At 43.2% G+C, this 20,453-nt stretch overlaps 1 protein-coding gene across 1 annotated transcript; it reads right to left on the bottom strand.

The window, feature by feature from the left end:
* Positions 1-556: 556 nt before the first annotated feature.
* CTH (cystathionine gamma-lyase) lies at positions 557-18,701 on the bottom strand. Its single transcript, XM_030033583.2, has 12 exons — positions 18,500-18,701; positions 16,731-16,812; positions 16,086-16,181; positions 12,993-13,102; positions 12,206-12,337; positions 10,145-10,202; positions 9,268-9,345; positions 7,657-7,809; positions 7,327-7,448; positions 5,375-5,427; positions 4,040-4,178; positions 557-1,301 (listed from the first exon to the last, which is right to left on the bottom strand). The coding sequence occupies exons 1-12, from the start codon at positions 18,659-18,661 to the stop codon at positions 1,281-1,283; spliced, it is 1,206 nt and encodes a 401-aa protein (XP_029889443.1). The 5' UTR covers positions 18,662-18,701; the 3' UTR covers positions 557-1,280.
* Between the last annotated feature and the right edge of the window lie 1,752 nt (positions 18,702-20,453).

Genomic DNA, 20,453 nt, shown 5'->3' with positions numbered 1-20,453 from the left:
ATACCATAATCTAAGGCAGCTTTTAATCAGCTGGCGAGTGAAAGTCTCCAAACTCGCATTTCGTGTCAGCTCTCAACCTGAGAAAGAAACAAAACAAAGAAGACACCCCCAGAAAGTATAATTTTAATTTAGTTTGGGAAAGCTAGATGTTTTTACCGAGAAAGATCTGTGTAGTCAGTCTTGTAACAAACCCCTGTAGTAGTTGTGCCTCTTTTGTGGTTCTTCAGCACAGGTATTTAGGTAAGCCGTGGGGAAGCAGGCAGGAGGGCTGAGGTCTGTTCAGAGCTGACGCCTTGCCGGGCGCTTCAGGCAGCCGCCCACCACACACCCCAAGCAAGCAGCACCCCGGGGCACCTGAATATTCCTTGCCTGAGCATTGCAATTCGCAGCATAAGTTGTTATACATTAGAATTTATATCTTTTTTTCTTGACAAAAGTAAAGACATCAGTGACATCATTTTCCCGTAGGAAAATTTAAACAAATCCAGGGTCATTTCATCATCTGATTTTGAATGTAAGTAGTATACACAAATGTCAAAACAAGTAATACATCAGGGAAATTCAAAGCATGTTTTAATTAAAATTATTCCCATTCCAAATATAAACCAAATCATTACCATGATTAACATTACATGATTTTTTTAAAAAAGGGAAAGAATCCTCTTTAGAAAGTTACTATTGTTTACCAGGTATTGCATTTCACTTCATTTTCAATAGTCCATAAAATATCAACAGGTGAAAAAGCAAGCATTTAACCACATTTCCAACCTAATCAAAAAAAAAAAAAATCTAAGTTAAATCAACAGTTTTTACATTGGACTGTTGGATTAGAAGATATGAGAAAAATCAGTTGTGCATCCTGAGGAGCAGTAAAAGAAACCAACCCTTTTGACCTAACACCCTTGCACCCTTAGCAGGACAAATGAGAAACACTAACCTCCACTGACAGAACCGGGATAATATTCCTGAGTGTGCATCACAGCTGCTCTCAAACACAACTTATTGACTCCATAAATTCCAAAGCCAAAGGATTACAATACAACAGAAACAGACCCACAGGAGAGCACAGGCTGCGTGCCATAGTGCACGGTTCACGTACAGCCAAACATCAGCAGAATAAATGTAACAGCACAAAGTAAGAACTCCCTGGGAATCCAGCACTGGATTGAAGAGATTTAAATTCTCACAGGCAAATCAAAGGAAAATCATTAGCAACTTGGCTTTCTGTGTCATCTTCTTTAGCCATTTCAACGTTCAATTTCAAGTTCCAGTTTTAATCATCAAGCCTTATGGTCTTCAAACTGCAATGAGAAGGAAAAACAGAGAGAATTACGCTATGCGCCTATATCAACCATGCACTTTTTTTTTTTTTTTTTTTTTTCTTTTCATAAGATACATTTTATCATTAGATTATGGTCATGCTCTGTGCTGGCATATAGAAATACAGGCAGTTACTGTTGCTAATATTCCCGATCACCAACCAAAAAAAAAAAAAACAAAAAAACAACAACTGAAAAATAAGAGGGACAAAAAATTTCCTGCCTGTACAGTACATCAAACTACTATACAACTGCAATTGCTGCAGGACTCAAATTTATACTTGCCCACCAATACCACCATTTTCTCTCACACAGACAAAACTCTATTTCAAACACCTTTATTTTTTAAAAAAATTATTTTGGGGGTATGCAGGTGCCTGCAGGGGTGCAGAGGAGAAAAAGGCAGTGCTGCACCTTGCTCTGCCTCAGACGTTGACTTGGAGCTGACTCAAAGTCCACCAAAGACTGTGAACTCTGCCCTCGGCATTACAAGGACTCCCGAGGAGTCACCAAATCTGCAGAATTCCCACTCAAAGAAAACAAACAGAGAAACCACCAAGAGTTATGGTGCTCCTACAGTACAAAAGTACAAGCTGGGAGAAAGGAAGAAGGAAACTCATGCTTTTTTAGTGTGGTTATTTATTAAACTTTATTCCCATACTTGCTGAAGCCCCTCTTAAGCGTGTTCCTTGCTGCAGTCCTTGGTTTGTCTCCTTCTCTTTGATCTCCTTGCCCACCCCACGGCATGGCAGAGAGCGTGCTGCCTGGATGAAACGTTTTCACTGCCTGGTGACAACATGCCTAATACCTACATTTGCCTGTATGGGAGCAACATGGGATCAAGTGGATACAAACAGACTAGAGTACATTTAGATTTTGTAAATCAAAGTTTTTGACTTTCCAGGAGTAAAGTTCAGTATCAGGCAAACAGGATACTTGGGAACAGAACCTAACGTTGTAAAGACAGAATAACAAATTTTAATGGATGGGATTGTATGACAGTAGTTGGCAGTTCCTGAGAACAAAAACTAAGCTTGCAACAAGAACCAAAGATCTAGTACTGTCGTGGTTTTGGCTGGGATAGAGTTAATTTTCTTCCTAGTAGCTGGTGTAGTGTTATGTTTTGGGTTCAGTATGAGAAGAATGTTGATAACACACTGATGTTTTCAGTTGTTGCTAAGTAGTGTTTACTCCCATGAGTTTTTCTCACTTTTACCCTTCTGATTCTCTCCCCCATCCCACTGTGAGGGAGGTGAGTGAGCGGCTGCGTGGTGCTTAGTTGCTGGCCAGGGTTAAACTACAACAAGTACGCATCCTTGAGCAATGGATATCCTGAGATCGCCAACAGCACTTGCAAGGACTGGCTGGCACTTTCCTCTGGCAGCAATACCTCTGGGCTCTGTTTGTTGCCCACCAGGATCGGGAGGAAATTCTCCTTCCTCTCCCCAACACATAATTATGCTTATGAAGGTTGGAAGGATTTTAGTCTTCCATTAAAGCTCTGGAGAACAGACAAAATGAGAGGTTAAGGCAGAGTGCCTGGGTAGCCTTAAGGCATCTGGTTCACATGCTTTGCTCACACATTCAGATCTAAAGCTGCCATGAGATTTCACATCAAGAGGAATTCTCCTGCATACCCGAAGGTCAGAGACCTCCTTCTGGAAAAAAGAAAGGACCTTTCACATGACATGATCTGCTTCCTAGGATCATGTGGGAAACTCACCTAATAAGTTATCTGCAATTGCAGAAACGAAAGACATTGGCAATGCCCTTGATAAGTCACAGCATGATAAATATAGAGCACAGTACGACATGGCACATTCTGCAATGAAATACTGGTACATCAAACTGCAAGTCTGCAGCTGCCAAAGGGGATCAATCAGACTGATGTACCGGTTCAAAGTCAAGTGCCCATACTTTATATTTTTCAGCTATGACTAATCCTTTCCAGCAAAAAAAAAAAAAAGTGATTAAAAAAAAAGCTTGCAAAAAACCCCCATTATTCTTTCAGTCACAGCATTAGCCTATCCAAAGCACAGCACAAATCTGCGTAGAACCGAAAGACAGTACCCATTTAACCAGCCTCTCCCCTGCACACATGCACGTGCATATACTCGTACACAAACACATCTATACCTCATGAATTTTAGATGACCTGCCTTGAGAAGAAAAGTCACTACATGGCATCACATTAATTACCATGTGTAAACAACAATTTTAACCTATTTTCTGAAATACAGAACTTTGGGTAGAAGAGTAGAAGTAGTGCTTACAAACAAAATAGCTTTACTCAAATATTGGACTTACTGTCTGGGAGAAGCTCTTTTCTTGAAGCTCTTTAATATATTTCAACCCTCTCTAAAACTATGACATAAAAAATCCGAAGCACACACTAAGCACTTTGATGCCTGTATGACAGTCTCCCCTCAGCCTGGCTTTAGCGGCTATCCCCATCACTCAGAGGCCAGGGACATTCCATCTGCTGTATCCGAATCTATGTCAATTCAAATCGTGACTGACAAGGATTGTAAACCTTGCTGCCCATAAAAACCTAAAAATGAAAGCTTTAAAACTGTACACACAGTCTGCAAGGTACATTTATGAGTAATTTAAAAATTAAGTGAGGTAAGAATTACCAGGACACAGTTTAGTGAGAAAGGCAGAGGACTAGAAGGGAAATTATTTTTAGAGTGACAGCACTAAGGTAACAACCCACTTACCGCAGCTTTCAGAGCTTGATCTAGGTCTTCCAGTAAATCTTCTTCATCTTCCAAACCAACTGACAGGCGAATTAATGTATCACCGATTCCAAGAGCTTCCCTATCTTCTTTAGGCACTGAAGAGTGAGTCATGATGGCCCTGTAGGAAAAAAAATAGCCTTTTTTCTAAGTTTTACTTTTATCTGTAAAGACCAAACAAATTCGTTTCCCGCCAGTATCCCCTGAAATTCTATGAAGATTTTACACCTTTTGTGTACCACCTGCTGGTTAACCCACAGATGGAAAGAGATCCTATCATCAGTTACTGTAAATTATGCAAACTGCAGACAAGTCAGTGACTTGTATCTCCCAGCATTTCAGTACAGTATTTCCAAGCCACAAATGAGGAATAAGAAGGGGATACTTAACAATCTGGAACTGAAAAAGGAGAAAATCCTATTCCTCTTCCTTCCAGATACTTTTAATTTTTTTTCTAAAAAAGAGTATCTAAAAGCTCTGCTTTAAGCATGTGGAGAAACAGCTATAGTATACAGTCTCCAGTATAACATCTCCTGATTTTTTAATTTTTTTTTAACTTCTGGTTTCTCAGATCACTTGTCAAACTGTACCCACTTACACTGAAGAGTTTATTCTCTCCAGCTATGGAGAATATAGGTGAGAAGCTATTTCCCCCATATGCTCAGTCACTGACATCCACCAATTTGCAATCACCTTTCAACTGCTTCAGTGTTTTAAGATTTGTTGTTATTCTAAAATGAGTAACTGAAATGATTTAGCATATACGTTTAGCCATAACTTTCCATATGTCTTTTTGAAAAGCAAATTGGATTTAAGTAAAATAATTTAATTCCATAAAAATCCTGTTGTTAGCCTTTTAACCTAGACAGGGGCAACTAAGTATTACTAAAATCCCCACAACATTTACCTGACATGGAGACAGATGCAGTTCGGTGTAGCATACCGAATGTGCCCTCTTGTGTAAGCAGGCAGAACGACAGACCTCTTTCCTCATCAGTGTGACCAAATCTGCTCAATACCACTTATTCAAACACACACTGATTTCTTGGATTTGTTATCATAGCAACAAATTGTGTCTCAGTCTCCCAGTTAAAACAAGGAAGCGTGGAAATGCTTTCATCATTGCATTCTTATATTCACAAAAGTCACGCTCAGTTCTGGAGTAGCTGCTGGTTTTTGTGCTATACAACATACTATCCTTGAATCTCAGTTATATGCAAAATATCTAGGCTTTGTGTACTATAAAATTTTAGAACTCCCATAAGAATTTTTTGTTACTCTGCAGCTTTTTTAGACTTAAGATGACGAATGACTTACGGATGCTCTGCTAGGCTTTCATATCCGCCCAGACTCTCAGCCAGTGCAAAAACCTGTGGGAAAAATTAAACAGAAGTTAACATAAGAAGGGTAAGGTTATGAATGCCTAGAAAGAGATGGTTAAGGAAAAAGGAACGTTTAATGGTTTGTTTGGGGTTTTTTTTCCAATTTTTTCTGTAATAATTTTTATATTATGAAAGGTCTTAGCTGTAACTAGGGGGAAAAAAGTGTACATTTAGCAGGTTAAGAGCTATTAAGATTTAGAATAGACTTGTCCTAAAAAGGCCCTAAAGGGACACTGATGCAAAAATTGAAATTAAAATATGCCCATGTTGAGCAAATATAACTCAGGAGTAGTTCCTACAATGCAATGCATGGGCAGCAATGGAGGCAGAGCTGAAGGGAAATGCACAACACGAGGGAGCAGGCTCTGCCTGGGCACAACCACAGTTTTCATTCTGTTCAGAGGAAGGATAGAGCAGGCTGCCTGAACAATGTAAGACTCGGATCTCAAAAATTTCAGTTAAGGTTTAAGTGATCATATCCTACCCTTACTCTTCTTTCAGCATCACTCATCACAGTTCGCATTTAACACCTACACTTTTGAGGCTGGCAAATGGCAGACTTGATGGGGAAAAAACCCAAACATTTAAGATTCTTCCCATAAGGCTGAACAGATTTTTTCCCTCATTCCTTGAGTCTGATGGTTAGTTTAGTATTTTGAAAACCAGCCTAAATTTCTCAGTGATTAACAGGACTAGTGTTTGTGAAATGCTTACTGTTAGATAAGGGGTTTTTTAGCACTGATCTTTGAATTACGGACAGGTATTCGTGGATGACAAAAAGGCTCTCTAGAGAGCCAGCTAGACAAAATGGCTCTCTAGGGAGCCAGCTGCAGTCAAACACAGATTCACGATTTGTCTGCTGTGACAAAGTGCTGTGACACTTACTGCCCTCAACATTTCTCTAAAGCCCTGGTTGCTCATATTCACTTTTTTCCCTTTAAAAAAAACCCAAAACACAACTAAACCTATCAACAAAATAATCCTCTTCTCAGCCTGGTTTAAGGAAATGGCTTTACATTTGTACCAACCTAGTGACAAACTGATGGTTACCCAAGTCAAAGGGCTGAAGTGAATATACTCATAAGCGACTACTTCTCCTGGAATGTATTCCCTGATACTTTTTGTCAAAGCTGGTAGATCTCCTGTGCCAGGATTAAATGCTCGCTCTCATGTAAAAGGATATTTTGTGGGAAAATTGTATTTTTAGTAAATTCATTTTCAGCTGATGACATTAGCTGGCAAGTAAGAAAGATAGGGAGGAGAAGTTCTAATTTACCTTTGTCAATTATTACTGATTTGTTTTTCCAAGAGCAAAACAGTAAAGAGGCAAGAGCAGGATGCAAATTAACCAGAGATCAAGACTAGCAAACACATTAAAGAGCACAGGCAGAATTAATACATTGCAAAAGACAAGAGCAAAAGCCTATGGTTTAGGTAAAAAACCCAAACAACTATGAGGGACTCCCTCTTTGCTTCATGATTCATGTCATTTCTCAATGGGTTTTTCTCCTGATGAGTACTTTGAAATATTATGACAGTATTACACCAGCCACAGCTTCTCTGCTTTCAAATCCTATAGGTATTTTTGCAAAAGGCTGGTATGCAGGCCCTTTATTAGAAGCAATGCCTGGGCTAACCTGGATATACTACACCCTACTGTGTAAACAAATACTTCAAATGAGCTGAGGCATCCTCTTCTTCCCTCTCATTAGCCTCCCATTTACAAATAATCTATTATTTAGAGATGGTTACACCCAAATGACTTTAGGAGCTTTGCAAGTACAGAGAAAGACTCCCCACCCCAAGAAAAAAAAATTCCTTCCATTATCACCCGCAGAAGGACAGTCTCAAGTCCCTCTAAGGTAGTGTGTATTTACAGTCACTTACCTTTAAATTCTTGAGAAAGGTAGCAGCATGTTTGAGATTTCCTTTAATGTAAAAGGTTACCATCCCAGGACAGCCAGTACACTGCCGCTTGATCAACTCATGCTGAGGGTGTGAAGGCAAGCCTGAAATTTGTAGAAGTTGCTTTAAGTTAATTACCATCACTTCAAAGGGTAAAGCAGCTCACCCTCAGCTATGTAGAAACAGCCTATTGCCAAGGTGGACACCTAACCCAGAGTCACCAAATGTGAAGGGTGCACAAACGACACGTAGTATTACAGTACTCAAATCCATCACTAAGATGTCACCCGCTCTGAACTCTTGCCAACCTACCTGGGAAAATTACTTTCTCCACCCGGGAATCTGACTCAAGAAATCGAGCAACAGCTAATGCATTGTGGAAATGTTGTTTCATCCGGATTTGCAGTGTCTTCAAACCACGATTGCACAGGTAACAGTCAAAGGGAGATGGAACAGCTCCAAGAGCTACAGAAATTGAAACAATATTCCACATAAAACAAAGGGTTTGGGTTTTTTTTAGTAAAACTAAATACAATCCTGATTTCCACAATGTCGAAAGTTACAAGACACGTGGAAAGACATCTGATGCAATCTGTCTTCCTCATCTCACACACATGGGAAGCCAGTTAATGAGCTGAACTAACAAGCTGAAGACTCAAGGATTAAATTTCTTAGACATAATATACCTTTACTCTTTCTGTTGTAGACAGAGCGCAGACAGAACACTGTACAGAAATTTATTCATTACAGTTAAGAGGCGGTAAAATTGTTAAAATCAACCTATATAAGGAAATTCTGTGTTAGGCAGATCCTCTGATGTGTGAATGAATTAAAAAAAAAAACCAGACATACTTGACACAAGTTAGATGAAATTAAATAAAGGCATAATTTAGGATAGGACAAGGGGTAATGGCTTTAGACTGAAAGAGGGTAGATTTAGATTAGATATTAGGAAGAAGTTCTTCCCTGTGAGGGTGGCGAGGCACTGGAACAGGTTGCCCAGAGAGGTTGTGGATGCCCCGTCCCTGGGAGTGTCCAAGGCCAGGTTGGATGGGGCTTGGAACAACCTGGTCTAGTGGAAGGTGTCCCTGCCCACGGCAGGGGGGTTGGAACTAGATGATCTTTAAGGTCCCTTCCAACCCAAACCATTCTACGATTCTATAACTTAAATGTTTGTATGCCTCTTCATATACGATGGTGCTCTTTCTGCCATGGTCTTAACTATAACCTAAAGAGAGACTTTGTAAGCAGTCATGTCCCACGTAACTGCAGGTGCTGCACATGGGAGACAGACCGCAGCCGCTCTGCATCTGACGCTTTCAGGACGTGCCCCATCTCCTGCCTCTGCACATGATGCACAGAGCACCAGCAGAGCTCTCCGCGCCACACCAGCGCATGGCTCTGGGAAGGGCAACAGAGAAAGGCTCCACGGCTCAGCCCTCTCTCGGGAGCAGCGGGGCACACACTTCTCAGGGGAAAGCAGGGATAGAGGGGAATTACAGTCCTGCAGCGAAGAGCGCTGCCTGCATTCAAGCCCCTGCCACCAGACAATTCACCCCACTCACCAGCCCCTGGTGAACAAATGTTGAACAACCCACACTGCTCTCTGCACTTTTCTAGAAGCAGTTAGGATGTGGAGACCAGTGGGATTAACTTGAGAGAGAAGCCACAGAGGCATACCGAAAGCTATCATGTTTGCATAAGGCCACCCTACGTACCGGTGAAAGGCACGGAAGAGAATTCAGGTTTCTTAGATCTGTGTTACCACTTTGTCTCCAGCCATTTACACTTCTGCACGTTTAAAAGCCTGAGCTACATCTCTAGATAGATTTCGTACTTGTGTGCACGCAACATGTTTCCCATTACGAGCTGGTATATTTGAATACAATTCATTTCGAGGTATTTCCTATATTGACAACTTACAGTTTTGTAAGAATTTGAGCCTTTCGTAGAGATCATCACAGTTTACCGAAACAAGTCCCATTACAACATCACTATGCCCTAAAAATGCAAGGAGAAGACAAGAACAGAATCAGACACTCCATCTGCTCCAGCGTTCTGCCACAAACCCCCATTTTCTCAGTCTTGGTTCTAATACAGTCCCATTTTTGCGAGACACTGGGTTCCTTCTCATTGCTACAGCCGTCCTTCCTGTGCAGCACATGAATCATAAGGCAGATTTCAGCTTTTTCGAAAGCTCTGGTCAGCAATGTGCTCTACCACGTGCTGCACGCATGCCCCCAGACAATTCCCAAGCCCACCGCCGCTAACTGCCAGAAAGCAGGACATTGTACAGAAATCAGGTGAGTCCTGTGGAGCAGCACCAGGCTGCTGTCTTAGCGACAGCGAACACCAGCCAGAAAACTTCCACTTCTATCCACACCACCAAGGACGTGTGGCTACAGCACAGGTACAGTAACGTTAGCTCCAAGTCTGGGCTGTTTGGGAAACAACACAATGAACGTACTTTTGGACAGGGTCCAACACAGCCGTATGAAACCTCCTTTGAACCTTAATATAATTTCTGGCAGCTATCTTCTGCTGAAGCCACTTGCTTTGTTGTAGTCAAATTAAAGCCAACGTGGCTATAAACACCTCTAGGTCTATTACCTGAAGTCAGGTCAATATTCCTTCTCCCAGGGGTAGTTTAGGAGCTATGAAGACTAATGATCTATTCAATGGTCCAATCTCCTCTAATGGTCCATCTAAGAATTACTGGCACACTGGCTTTTGTGAACTGCCTGCAGCCAGAATGACTTTTAAATAGCCAGCCCGAGCTGTGCTGAACTCACATACTTACCGTTCATGTATTTGGTTGCAGAATACATACAAATATCAGCCCCCAGAGATAAAGGACGCTGAAATGAAATTAAAATAGGTCCAATTAAAGCTTGTGTGCACTTTGGTTCATTTTAAGCTATCAAGAAAGGCTGTGATCCAACACAGAAAAAAACAATAGGTGGAGAAACTAAAAAAAAAAAAAAAAACAAACAAACAAACCACCACAAAAACTTAACACAAAACTTAACACCCTAAACAAAAACCTGAGAATTAAGATAGATAGAAGATGTGACAAAAACAATAGTACAGGAAAGCACTCTGACTTCAAGATAAGCACAATAAAAAGAACCCACAATAAATAATTCCCACTGGCTTCAGGGAGAGGAGTGATTGAATACATCTAACATACAGCCTGTTCATATTTGTGAAAAAAATAGTTATATTGGTTACGGATGAGGCAGAATAAGTAATGGTATTTACTCTGAAGCATATTTCCTTGGAAAATGAAGACCTCAACATAGCCTGCAAAGCAAAAAAAATTTGCATTGTTTTCTAGATATCAATATTGGTGATACTGCACCGAAAGAACAACTGAAAACCTGAAGAAAGTGCAAAGGGTTTTGTTTGCCAGGTCTTTCTTCCCTAACCTCCCAGCTTTCTTCCCAGAAACCTTTTTACGGTGAGGCAAACTGAGATATTGTTCATTACTTCTTGCTCATCAACACTTTTTTTTTAATCTGTTACTAAGTAAAGGACTTTGCTCATAATATAAACATTTTATAAAGACTGAAGAGTATCAATATGTTAAAAGGTAACAAAACAAGCAGATTTAGAATAAAAGACTGCTGCTGTCAGATTAAACACGGACACCTGTTCAAGGAACGTGGATAATGTGCGTTCCCAATGCGCAGCCAGGAGAATGGTAGCATAAGCACCGGTGCTGTTTACATTCAATATAGCTATATAAATCACTCTAAAATTATGATCTTCTTAGTACAGTGTATCAGCAGCAGTCTGGAGGGGTTTAAAGACATTACCTATTATGCTTACTAGAATTAATCATTACAACTGACTTTTTCTTAGCACCAGGCCAATAAAGGATACATTAACTAGCTCATATATCCAGATGCTCACTTTTCCTCTTTCACACACGACTTTCTGAAGTAATACACATTGTGGGGTGGAAATCACCAAGGCTTTGGTATGTACAAGAGAAAACCAAGTGCTGCTTTAGCTAAGCATTAACACCTTCCGTAAAACTCTTAATTTATAAAGCTCTCAGTACCCTTAACAAAGACACCTTGCCTTTGGCAGTCATAAAAAAGTTTTACTTTAGACCTAAAATAGAAGTGATTAGCTTGGTCTCCTGAGAAATATACATGAGTTATTTGTAGCCCATGTTAAGATGAACAAGACTTTGACGTTTATTATTCTGAAGCGTTTTTAGAACTTAAGAAATTGTCTTCACTTCATGTATTCTAGTTATAAAAGCACAAAAGTTATGCCAGTTGTTTGAGATCAAAATTACAAACTTCTAAGCCACACATTCACCAAAATATTGAAGAAAAAGGTAACTTCAATGTCTCAAAGAAAGCTTTAACAAAGTTTGCTTGTTTTAACTTTTTCTTCCACTACCTCTTTTAGAATATCAGGTGGTTCAGAACAGATCATAAACAGCATATACAGAAGAACTGGTATAAAAAGGCCAAAGTTAGAAAACAGGACACAGGCCTGTTATGATTTCCATCAGTGAGAACTAAAAAATGTGATTTTTTGAATGGCAGAGAAGCCATTCTCCCAATAGCTTACCTGACTGTCTTGATTCAGTGTGTTTACTTGACTGCTGAGCTATATTGCTTTTGCTGCTATCATACTGGTATATGGCTACCTATAAAATTCTTTGCATACCATCTTTACTAATGTAAAAAGCAGCAGTACATGGGTTGTATTTACAAACGGAACAGGTAATTTTACAATGCATAGACCAAAACTACAGTTCCTTGGTGGTGCTTCCATTTTAAAAATGTATCTTCGAATACACTGAAATAACGGGGTAATTGTAAACAAACAAAGTACTTACCTGGAAATACGCAGACATAAAGGTGTTGTCTACTACTAGAAGAACATCTTTATGCTTATGTACTACATCTGCACAGGCCTGAATGTCAATGACCTTCAATGTGGGATTTGTGGGTGTTTCAATCCAAACAAGCTGCAGTAATTCAACAACACAAAACATCAGTTTAGAGATTTTACAGTGCTGGTGATGATACATGTGTAAGTCATAAGTGCTTTTAAATGTTAACTTGTTGAGTGTCAGCTTCCCACGCAGGTTTGCAGAGTGGAAATAAGAAAGCGTCCCTACTGAAGAAAGGCAAGGTTTCTTGGGAGAGGTAATATTCTCCACAAAAACAAATAATGCATGGGAAGATCATCAAGGCTTTTGAAAACTGAAGTGCATCACATCTGAAGGCGGCCTGACATAGGCAGAAGAAAGTCTTTACACCCAAAAGTTTGTAAGCCTTTTACAGCTGAATTATCTTCCACTAGAGCAGGGGATTATCTGTTGCAGTGCCACGCAGCACCTCCTCCGACCTTGGTGTTCCCTCTGCTGTTTCTTACCTTTTCCATCCTCCTCTCTCTCTCTGGTGTTTTTTGCCCTTCTTAAAATGTTTTCAGTGAAGCACCACAATCATCACCAAGTGGCCTGCAGTAGGGATGTGTTGCAGCCAGCTGTGCCCCAACCTGTCACTTCAGAGGCCACCTCTGCAGACCCTTCTGCTCGACACATACACCCAATACAACAAGAGCAAGAATAAAATTAATTAACGACATTAAGTAAGTTCAGCGATTCCGCTCTCTCCTACCTTGGTCTCTGGTGTAATTGCAGCTTCCAGGCATTCAGTTTTTGTGCAGTCAACAAAAAATACATTCAAACCCATTTTCATGGCTACTTTCCTGAAGTATCTGTTTGTGCCTAAAAAAACCCAAACAAAACCAAACCAAACAAAACAAAAAATCAGACACAAAATGAAACATCTTCCTTAACTTTTCTTCACTGATCTCCAGTCTCTTGGATGCATCCATGGAAAGTCAGGAGGGTACAGTTTTATGCTGTACACCATAAATGGCACATTGGTACTTCTTTATTTCTAAAAAGTTTAAACATCGCTATAGTTTTAAACATCATGGAAAAGTAATAATGGGAAAATGGAATCAGAGAGACTTATGAAGTACTCTCAATTAATAGCTGTTTGGGAGCGGGGGTTAATCAGAAAATTAAATAGACCCCTTTTAGTTTGCCCGCTTCTAACTTTTCCTCCAGCCCTTTGCCATGCACAAGCTAGCAGTTCCAGTTTTTATATCCTCTTTCCCCCACCCCACTTTTAATAACTTTTTTTCCACCATATATTTTAAAACACTTTTTTTTCTATTTAATAAGCTTAATTGAGAACATGGGAGAAGAAGAATCAAGGCGAAGTCTCCAGCTACTGTGTTTCTTATCATTCCATTAAATAAACATGCAGTGAGGAAAATAAAAAAGTTATTATTTCCTTCCATTTTGTCTTTGAAGCCTTTAATTGGAAAGACTAAAAGAAGCAACCAGAAGCAACCAGTTGATCACCAGACGTGCAACATACTGACTATCTGGCAACACTGCCTGGATTAAAAATTAATTCATTAGGTCTTCCTGCCAAGGTTATTCAACATTTACTCACTTACGCAGAACAGCAGTTTGCAATCTAGCCCTAAAGTCATAGTACATGCAGGGTGTGATTCTGTGTGCTGAACGCTATGTCTGAATAATTTTTTTTAATTTTTTTTTTTTTTTAAGGAAACACTTTTATTTCTACAATAAGCTATATATTAAATTCTCTCTTGTGCTGCAAGAAGCTTATTCAAGCATGGGAAATTTTCACATAGGCTGTCAACTCTACAAATACAAACCACAGAAAAGTTGCTTTACAGTAGTCTTACGTACTTTTAATAATAGCACACTACAAAAAATCCTTAGATGAAAATTAGAGGTTACACTGAAAGTAGCCCTTTTAAGAAGTTACAGCCATGGCTCAGAATTCAGAGATGTCAACTACCTACAGCTCCTCCTCACACCTCCCAAAACCCAGCACCTCTTAAACACGTCCCAGGCAACATGCTTTCCAGCACTGCCCGAGAGCTTTTCAATTTCTTTTACTGCTTTTCTGACAACCTGGAATACTGCAGACTCATTTGAGTTAGCAAGCGCAGTACCGCGCTCCTATCCAACCAGGCTTTTTACAAAAAATGCACTAAAAGCTTACCAAAGCTAGTGTACCCTTGAGGGAGCAGGGACACATGCCAGCACTCAGTACCCAGCGACTCAAAGGTCGAGTCACTTCAGCTACAGGGCTGAAGCACGAAAGGCTGCACAGGGCAAGCGTGGTGGAGGAGTAAACCCCGCACGGCAAAAAGCAGTCAGCACAGGCAACGGCGAGGAAGTGGCTCACAAAGGACCAGGCTGCAGCGTGCAAGAACGCGAGCAGGAAAGACGGCTAGGAACAGCCAGAAGAGCACAGCCTAGGAGAAAAACAAGCAGGGACTTAGGGGACAAGGAGCCCCCGATAACCGAGGGAAGAATGAAGGGGCTGAACACATCCTGGCCACGGCGGCCAGTGGCAGATCTGCAGATGTCCCAAGTCATGGGGTGCGAACTCTACTGAATAAGGCTGTCTGTGTGGAAGCCAGTCTCTTTACAACAAAAGTATGAAAAAAATTCAGGGAAGAAACAACAAAATTTGTCTCTGCAGAAACCACCACGGGCTGAGGCTTTAATGAGCAGGTGAACTGGTTTTGCTTGAAAAATTCACCTATGAGCCTTTCTGAAGTGAGGAGCTGATCATATGCTTTGGCCAAATGACTTTGATTTACCGAGTTCCATGGTGGGAGTGCTGTGAATTAAAGGAGCAGATTGTCAGCAGGGATTCCTGCTGTCTTCACTCAACTTGGCTCCAGATGTACTTTGGAGAAGAGCTATCTGGCATGACAGAACTAAGACATTAAAAGCAAATGTGTGTATTTACATTTGATGTGCACAAGCATAGAGAACTGACTGGCAAACAGTAATCACTCTTAGCAATGGGAAAGGTGATTGCTCTCGCTAAAAGGTTTTCCAGCTATTGCTTGGGAAAACGCTACCTGTTGCTGGCCTCTCTAACCTTCCTTTGAAAACAAAGCAGATTTGATATCTTTGTGCCAAGGCCTTGAAGCGGACAGAGGGAGACAACAAGCTTTGCCAATCAGTGAAACACAGGAGTCGGGCGCGGAGGACGCTGATTGCCACAGGACATCCTGGCAGACCTTCCTACTAGGGAATTTTGGGTGGCATCAACCTTTTGAAGGACTTTGGCAGAGGTGGATGCACTCTGTTACTGGGGAGTTTCTTGGAAAAATGGATCAAAAAAACCCTATGCAAGATCAAAACCTAATAGTGGGCTGCAGCATCACTGAAGCATTCAGAAGACATAGGCATAACAGATGCAAATTGTGCTTTCAGGGAAGATGACAGAATAGTTGTCTGAAGCAGTCCAGACAAAATGCTGGTTGGTAACAGGTCAAACCTAGGAAAGAAACAGTAGAAATACCAGAAGCCGGAAAGCTCTGCTACGTTGGAATGCAGAGGGTCCTGCTCTGCAAACAAATCTGTGCAAGGCTAGGAAGTTGTTATTTTCCCCTCACTCAAGCATATATTACTAGTTAGCTATATTTTTTTTAAACCTCCATGTTGTGCCGCAGGATCTTTCAGTGTTTGAATTTCTAACACCAAAATCAGACAGGAGTGTTCTGTGTTCCGATGACTTGAAGAGGCTTTAAAGAAAAGTAAGGTCCTGCGTGGGAAATTCAGAAAGTTCGTGAGAATCACAAATAAGTACATTTAATCACTTGTACAATGAAGATCAAAAACACACTTGTGCTTTACATACCTCCATAGACATCATTCATGCAGATAATCGTATCCCCTGCCTTTAACAGGTGAGTAATATTCAAAGTAGCAGCTAAGCCAGAAGCATAAGCCAAACCTAAAACAGAAAAGAGTAAGTGGCAGATGGACTGTATTTTAGTGTGATACAACCTTGTCAAACTTGCCTTCGCTTTCCTCACTTTGCTGCTTTTAAAAGGAACCTGTTCTGCCATTTTCGCTTATGCTATCTCACTCATAAAGTGGAATCAGTAGAAGCAGCAGCCTGATTTTACACAGAGTGGAACCCAGGACGAACACTGGTAACACAGTCTGGTAACAGCTGCTGCCTGGCTCCCGCTCCCCACTGCATTCAGTGCTGCTGCACAAGGACAGACTCAGTTTAGCTTTGGCAATCAAATACGGCAAGAGGAAGCACTAGAGAAAGCCCAATGATTGAGCTGGACTTTCCTGAATGATAAGCGTTGGACCCTTTTCACACCACAAAGCAGCTCTTGCCCATCACCAGCAGTCAGAAGCTGTGATAGCCTTGCTGTGATACAGCTGCTGCTGACAGCTCAGTGTCCTTGCTCCCCAAGTTATGCTTACTGTAGACAGTCAGGAGACACGCATGCTGACATCTTGTTTGAGGAACGTATTAATTGCTTACAGTATTTAGCTCCATCTAGCGCTGCCACAGCCTTCTCTAGGCAATTCCGGGTAGGGTTTCCACTCCGGCTGTATTCATAACCCTGTTGTGAAAGCAAGAAACAAACATAACTTAAAAGAGAGCACCGAGAGAGTTTTGTACAGTATTAGTCCCAGGTTCCTTAAAAAGCCCTCGCTCTCAACACTGAGGTTACGCATCCACCTCCTCCAAGAACAGCAGGCTGGTTTTCTGGCTACGTCAAGCTGCTGTACATAACATCCGACTGGGCATCCCCAACGTGACAATGGTTTCTAGGGGTGCACTGGGGGAAGTATCATGCTGCTAGCCACATTCTCCCACTTTTTCCTAGATATCCATCTCTGGTCACTGTTGGAGAAAAGGCCTTGGGCTGACACAGTCCACTCATCCTTACGTTATCAGAAAGAATGTGTCCCATCTCCACAATGCTCTGCTTGAGGGCACTGGCCAGTGCCAACCTGTACCCATCAAAAGTTCTTGAAAGCTCAAACGTTTCCCTGGCATGCATCAGGCCAAGTTCCACGTTCAAGTGCAACAGCTTTTATGTGAATACTGAGAAAAAAAAAAAAAAAACTCATGCATGCACGGATGCACTGGTTACAGAGAGAACCTGGCTAAGCATCCTGGTATTTGCGTACTTTCAGGATTTCTGTTTAATGACAACTTGATCACATTCAGGAATCTGGCAGACCGCTCTCACAGAGCTTCCGGCAAGAATATGGCCACTCTATCACCAGCACGTGAATGCAGCAGCGTGTGACTCCTTCTTCTGTGGTCTTCTTCAACACAGCTACCTACTCACAAGCATTCACAATTTTAGTCTGTGTAAGTGATTTTCTGTGGAATCAAAGAGCACAAGGCAAATTCCTATTGCCCAACCAGCACAGCGCGATGTTTGGACCTCAGGTTTGGAACAAATACTAATTTAGGAGTTGCAAATTTGTGCCATTTCCCTCACACATGCATGGTAGCCACCAGAAACTTCATGACAGGTCAACGCAAACACTTCCAGTACTTTCCAAAACACATCCACAAAATACTTACGATATATACATTTGGTTTGGAAGGACAACAGAAAGAGCCTCTTACACAATCTGCGTAAATGAGAAAATGTATTCTGCCCGGGCCCAGCGACAAAGTAAAGCATTGTTATCAGACGGGCTTCGAGAAAGTCCCCGACTGCGTGCAAGCCACCCGGCCGAGGCCTGAACCTTAGCAGGGCTGGCAGCTTCCCGCGCCCAACGCCCACGCGCGCAACGGAGGCTGCCGAGTCCGAGGGGCGCGAGGTGCCCCTCTTCATGCGGTTTTCACCCCGAAAACCACCCTAAAGGTGCCTTCCAGCCCACTGCAGGAGAAACCATCTCTGCCGGTGGGAAAAAGACATTTTGGGTTTGGTTTCTTTTTCCCCCAAGAGCTAGCACCAGGGAAAATATTTCCAAGCGCTACAAATCGGGACACCCCGTCCCCTTCCCGGGGCCTGCCGTCTCCCCAGACCCCCCCTCCCCGGCCGGCCAGCACCGCCCGGAGCAGCCCGCCGACCCGGGCCGGGCCATGCGGGGCCGGGCCACGCCGGGCCGGGCCGCGGGCCTTCGCGGTGTCCCCAGCCGCACCTCCGGAGGCGACGGCTCTGACCCCAGAGCCCCGAGCCGCCCCGGAGCCCCCCCTCCACCTCCCCGTGGGGCCGGGCCGGTGTGGACAATGCCCGGCTGGGGAGGGGGGGGGGGGGCGGCTCCGCCGGCGACCGCACTCACCGCGTGTTCCCCGGGGGCCTGCTGCTTGAAGGTGGTGGAGAGGGAGACGGGCGGTACCACGGCGCCCGAACGCCACTGCTCGGGTTCCTGCCCGGCGTGGATGGCCTGCGTGGCGAAGTGCGGGAAGGGCGGCAAGAAGCCCCGCGCACCGCCGCGCTCCATGGCCGCGCTCCCACTACTGCCGCCGCCGCCACCGGCACCACAGGCACCGCCGCCGCCCCGCCCCGAGGGACCCGGCGCGGGCGGGGCCTCGCCACCGCCCCTTCCCATTGGCTGGGGCGGGGCGGGGCGGGGCGGGGCCGGGCAGCGCCCGCGCCTCAGGGAGGGGAGCGGGCTGCCGCTGCGGCACCGCCCGCCGGCGGGTGACTGACTGACTGACTGACACTGACTGACTGAGACTCACTGACTGACTGACTGACTGACACTGACTGACTGACTGACTGACAGGCGGACCGGGCCGGAGCCGCTCCGCTCCTCCGCCCCGGTGCCGGCAGCGGTAACGGCAGCGCTGTCCCAGCCCGCCGGAACGGCCCGCGGGCAGGCCAAGCGGTGAGTCAGCGCGGTTCGGTCCCCGAGCGCAGCCCAGCCATCCGCAGGGAACCGTGTCTTGCGCCGGAGGCCGGCAGCCCGCCCAGCGAGGTCCCGCCACCTGAACGGTAGAGGAGTTTTCCTAATGCCGACGCCTTCTTCTCTTACATTTCCGGCTGAATTTGAAACGACTGTCGTAACATTTGCAGGTAAATTTAGAGCAACGCTGGACCTAAGTGGAAGAAATACACCGGTTATCCTCAAGCCCGTTTTTCAGCCTCAGCACGTAGTAGAAACCTGAAATTGAGGGCAGAGGAATTTAGTCCTCCGTGGTGACAAATCTGTTTCCTCTGAAAATGTCTACGTAAATCCCATGGGCAAAGCTTTGCTCTGAGCCCGCCACACTGCCAGGACACCCGGTCACAAAGTCTCCAGTGGCCAGCGAATCTCGGGCAGTATCATAAAGGGTCCATTTTCTTTTTATAATAGTTTCTGTTATGAAATTCAGGGTAGCCAAGCTGAGACAAAGGGGAAAATGGAATTATTTCCTTGTCGTAAAAAATTTGTTCCTCTACCTCCAGTGCGTAGCGCACAGTAGTCTTCTGCGGCCGTTTCTGGAGAAAGGAGGAGGTTGTCCTGCCCGTAAGTAAGTATACAGGTCTTCGGTGCTATTGCTCCTTTCGGATCCTCACCCCGATACCCCCACAACGGGCTGCTGAAGCACTTCACTGAGTAAGCACAAAGAGGAACTCTGCAGAAGCTAGTCCCATGGATTAGCCTGAGCAACCTGAGTAAATAGCTTGCGTGTTTTTCTTTTTAGTAAGGAGACATAAACATTTCTGGAGTGCTTCAGGACAGCACCAGCTGAAAAGAGAATTAATACTTCCACTTGAATGGAAGCCATTCAGGCTACAATGTCTTAAAATTTCTTACCTACTTTTTTTCCTGTTAAGTTTCATTTCCTTAAATGTTCTTTGTCACTTTGAAGAATGTATTGCTCTCTAGCATCTCTCAAGCCAGTCATTCTGAATGCCCGGGAGAAGCAGAAGCTAATTTCTCCAGAGCTGGCAAATTCCGTTCACTGTCCTCCAGGACCTCATTTAGTTTTGTTTTGCCTTGTGGAAGTAAGGGAAACAGCGACTGGAGAGCATTTCTCTATACTCGGGTGCTTTCGATATTCTCTTAGGTACACTTCATAAGTTTAAATGTTACTGTTAGACTTACAGATAGAATAAATGCAGATGCACGCTTACAGTGTATTATTTTCATTTACTGCCTATCTTTGGGTTTTGTACAAATTTAGTCTTTTATTCCTCTCTATTTTTTGACCTATTCATTTATATACTAAAAAAGTCAGCATCCTTCCTGGAGGAATACACCCACGAGAAATTACTCCCCTGTTATTTATATCCTACTTGAGGAATTC

Source organism: Aquila chrysaetos, chromosome 12 (genome assembly GCF_900496995.4).
Source record: "Aquila chrysaetos chrysaetos chromosome 12, bAquChr1.4, whole genome shotgun sequence".
Classification (NCBI taxonomy): Eukaryota; Metazoa; Chordata; class Aves; order Accipitriformes; family Accipitridae; genus Aquila; species Aquila chrysaetos.
This window is presented reverse-complemented; position numbering and strand designations above follow the sequence as displayed.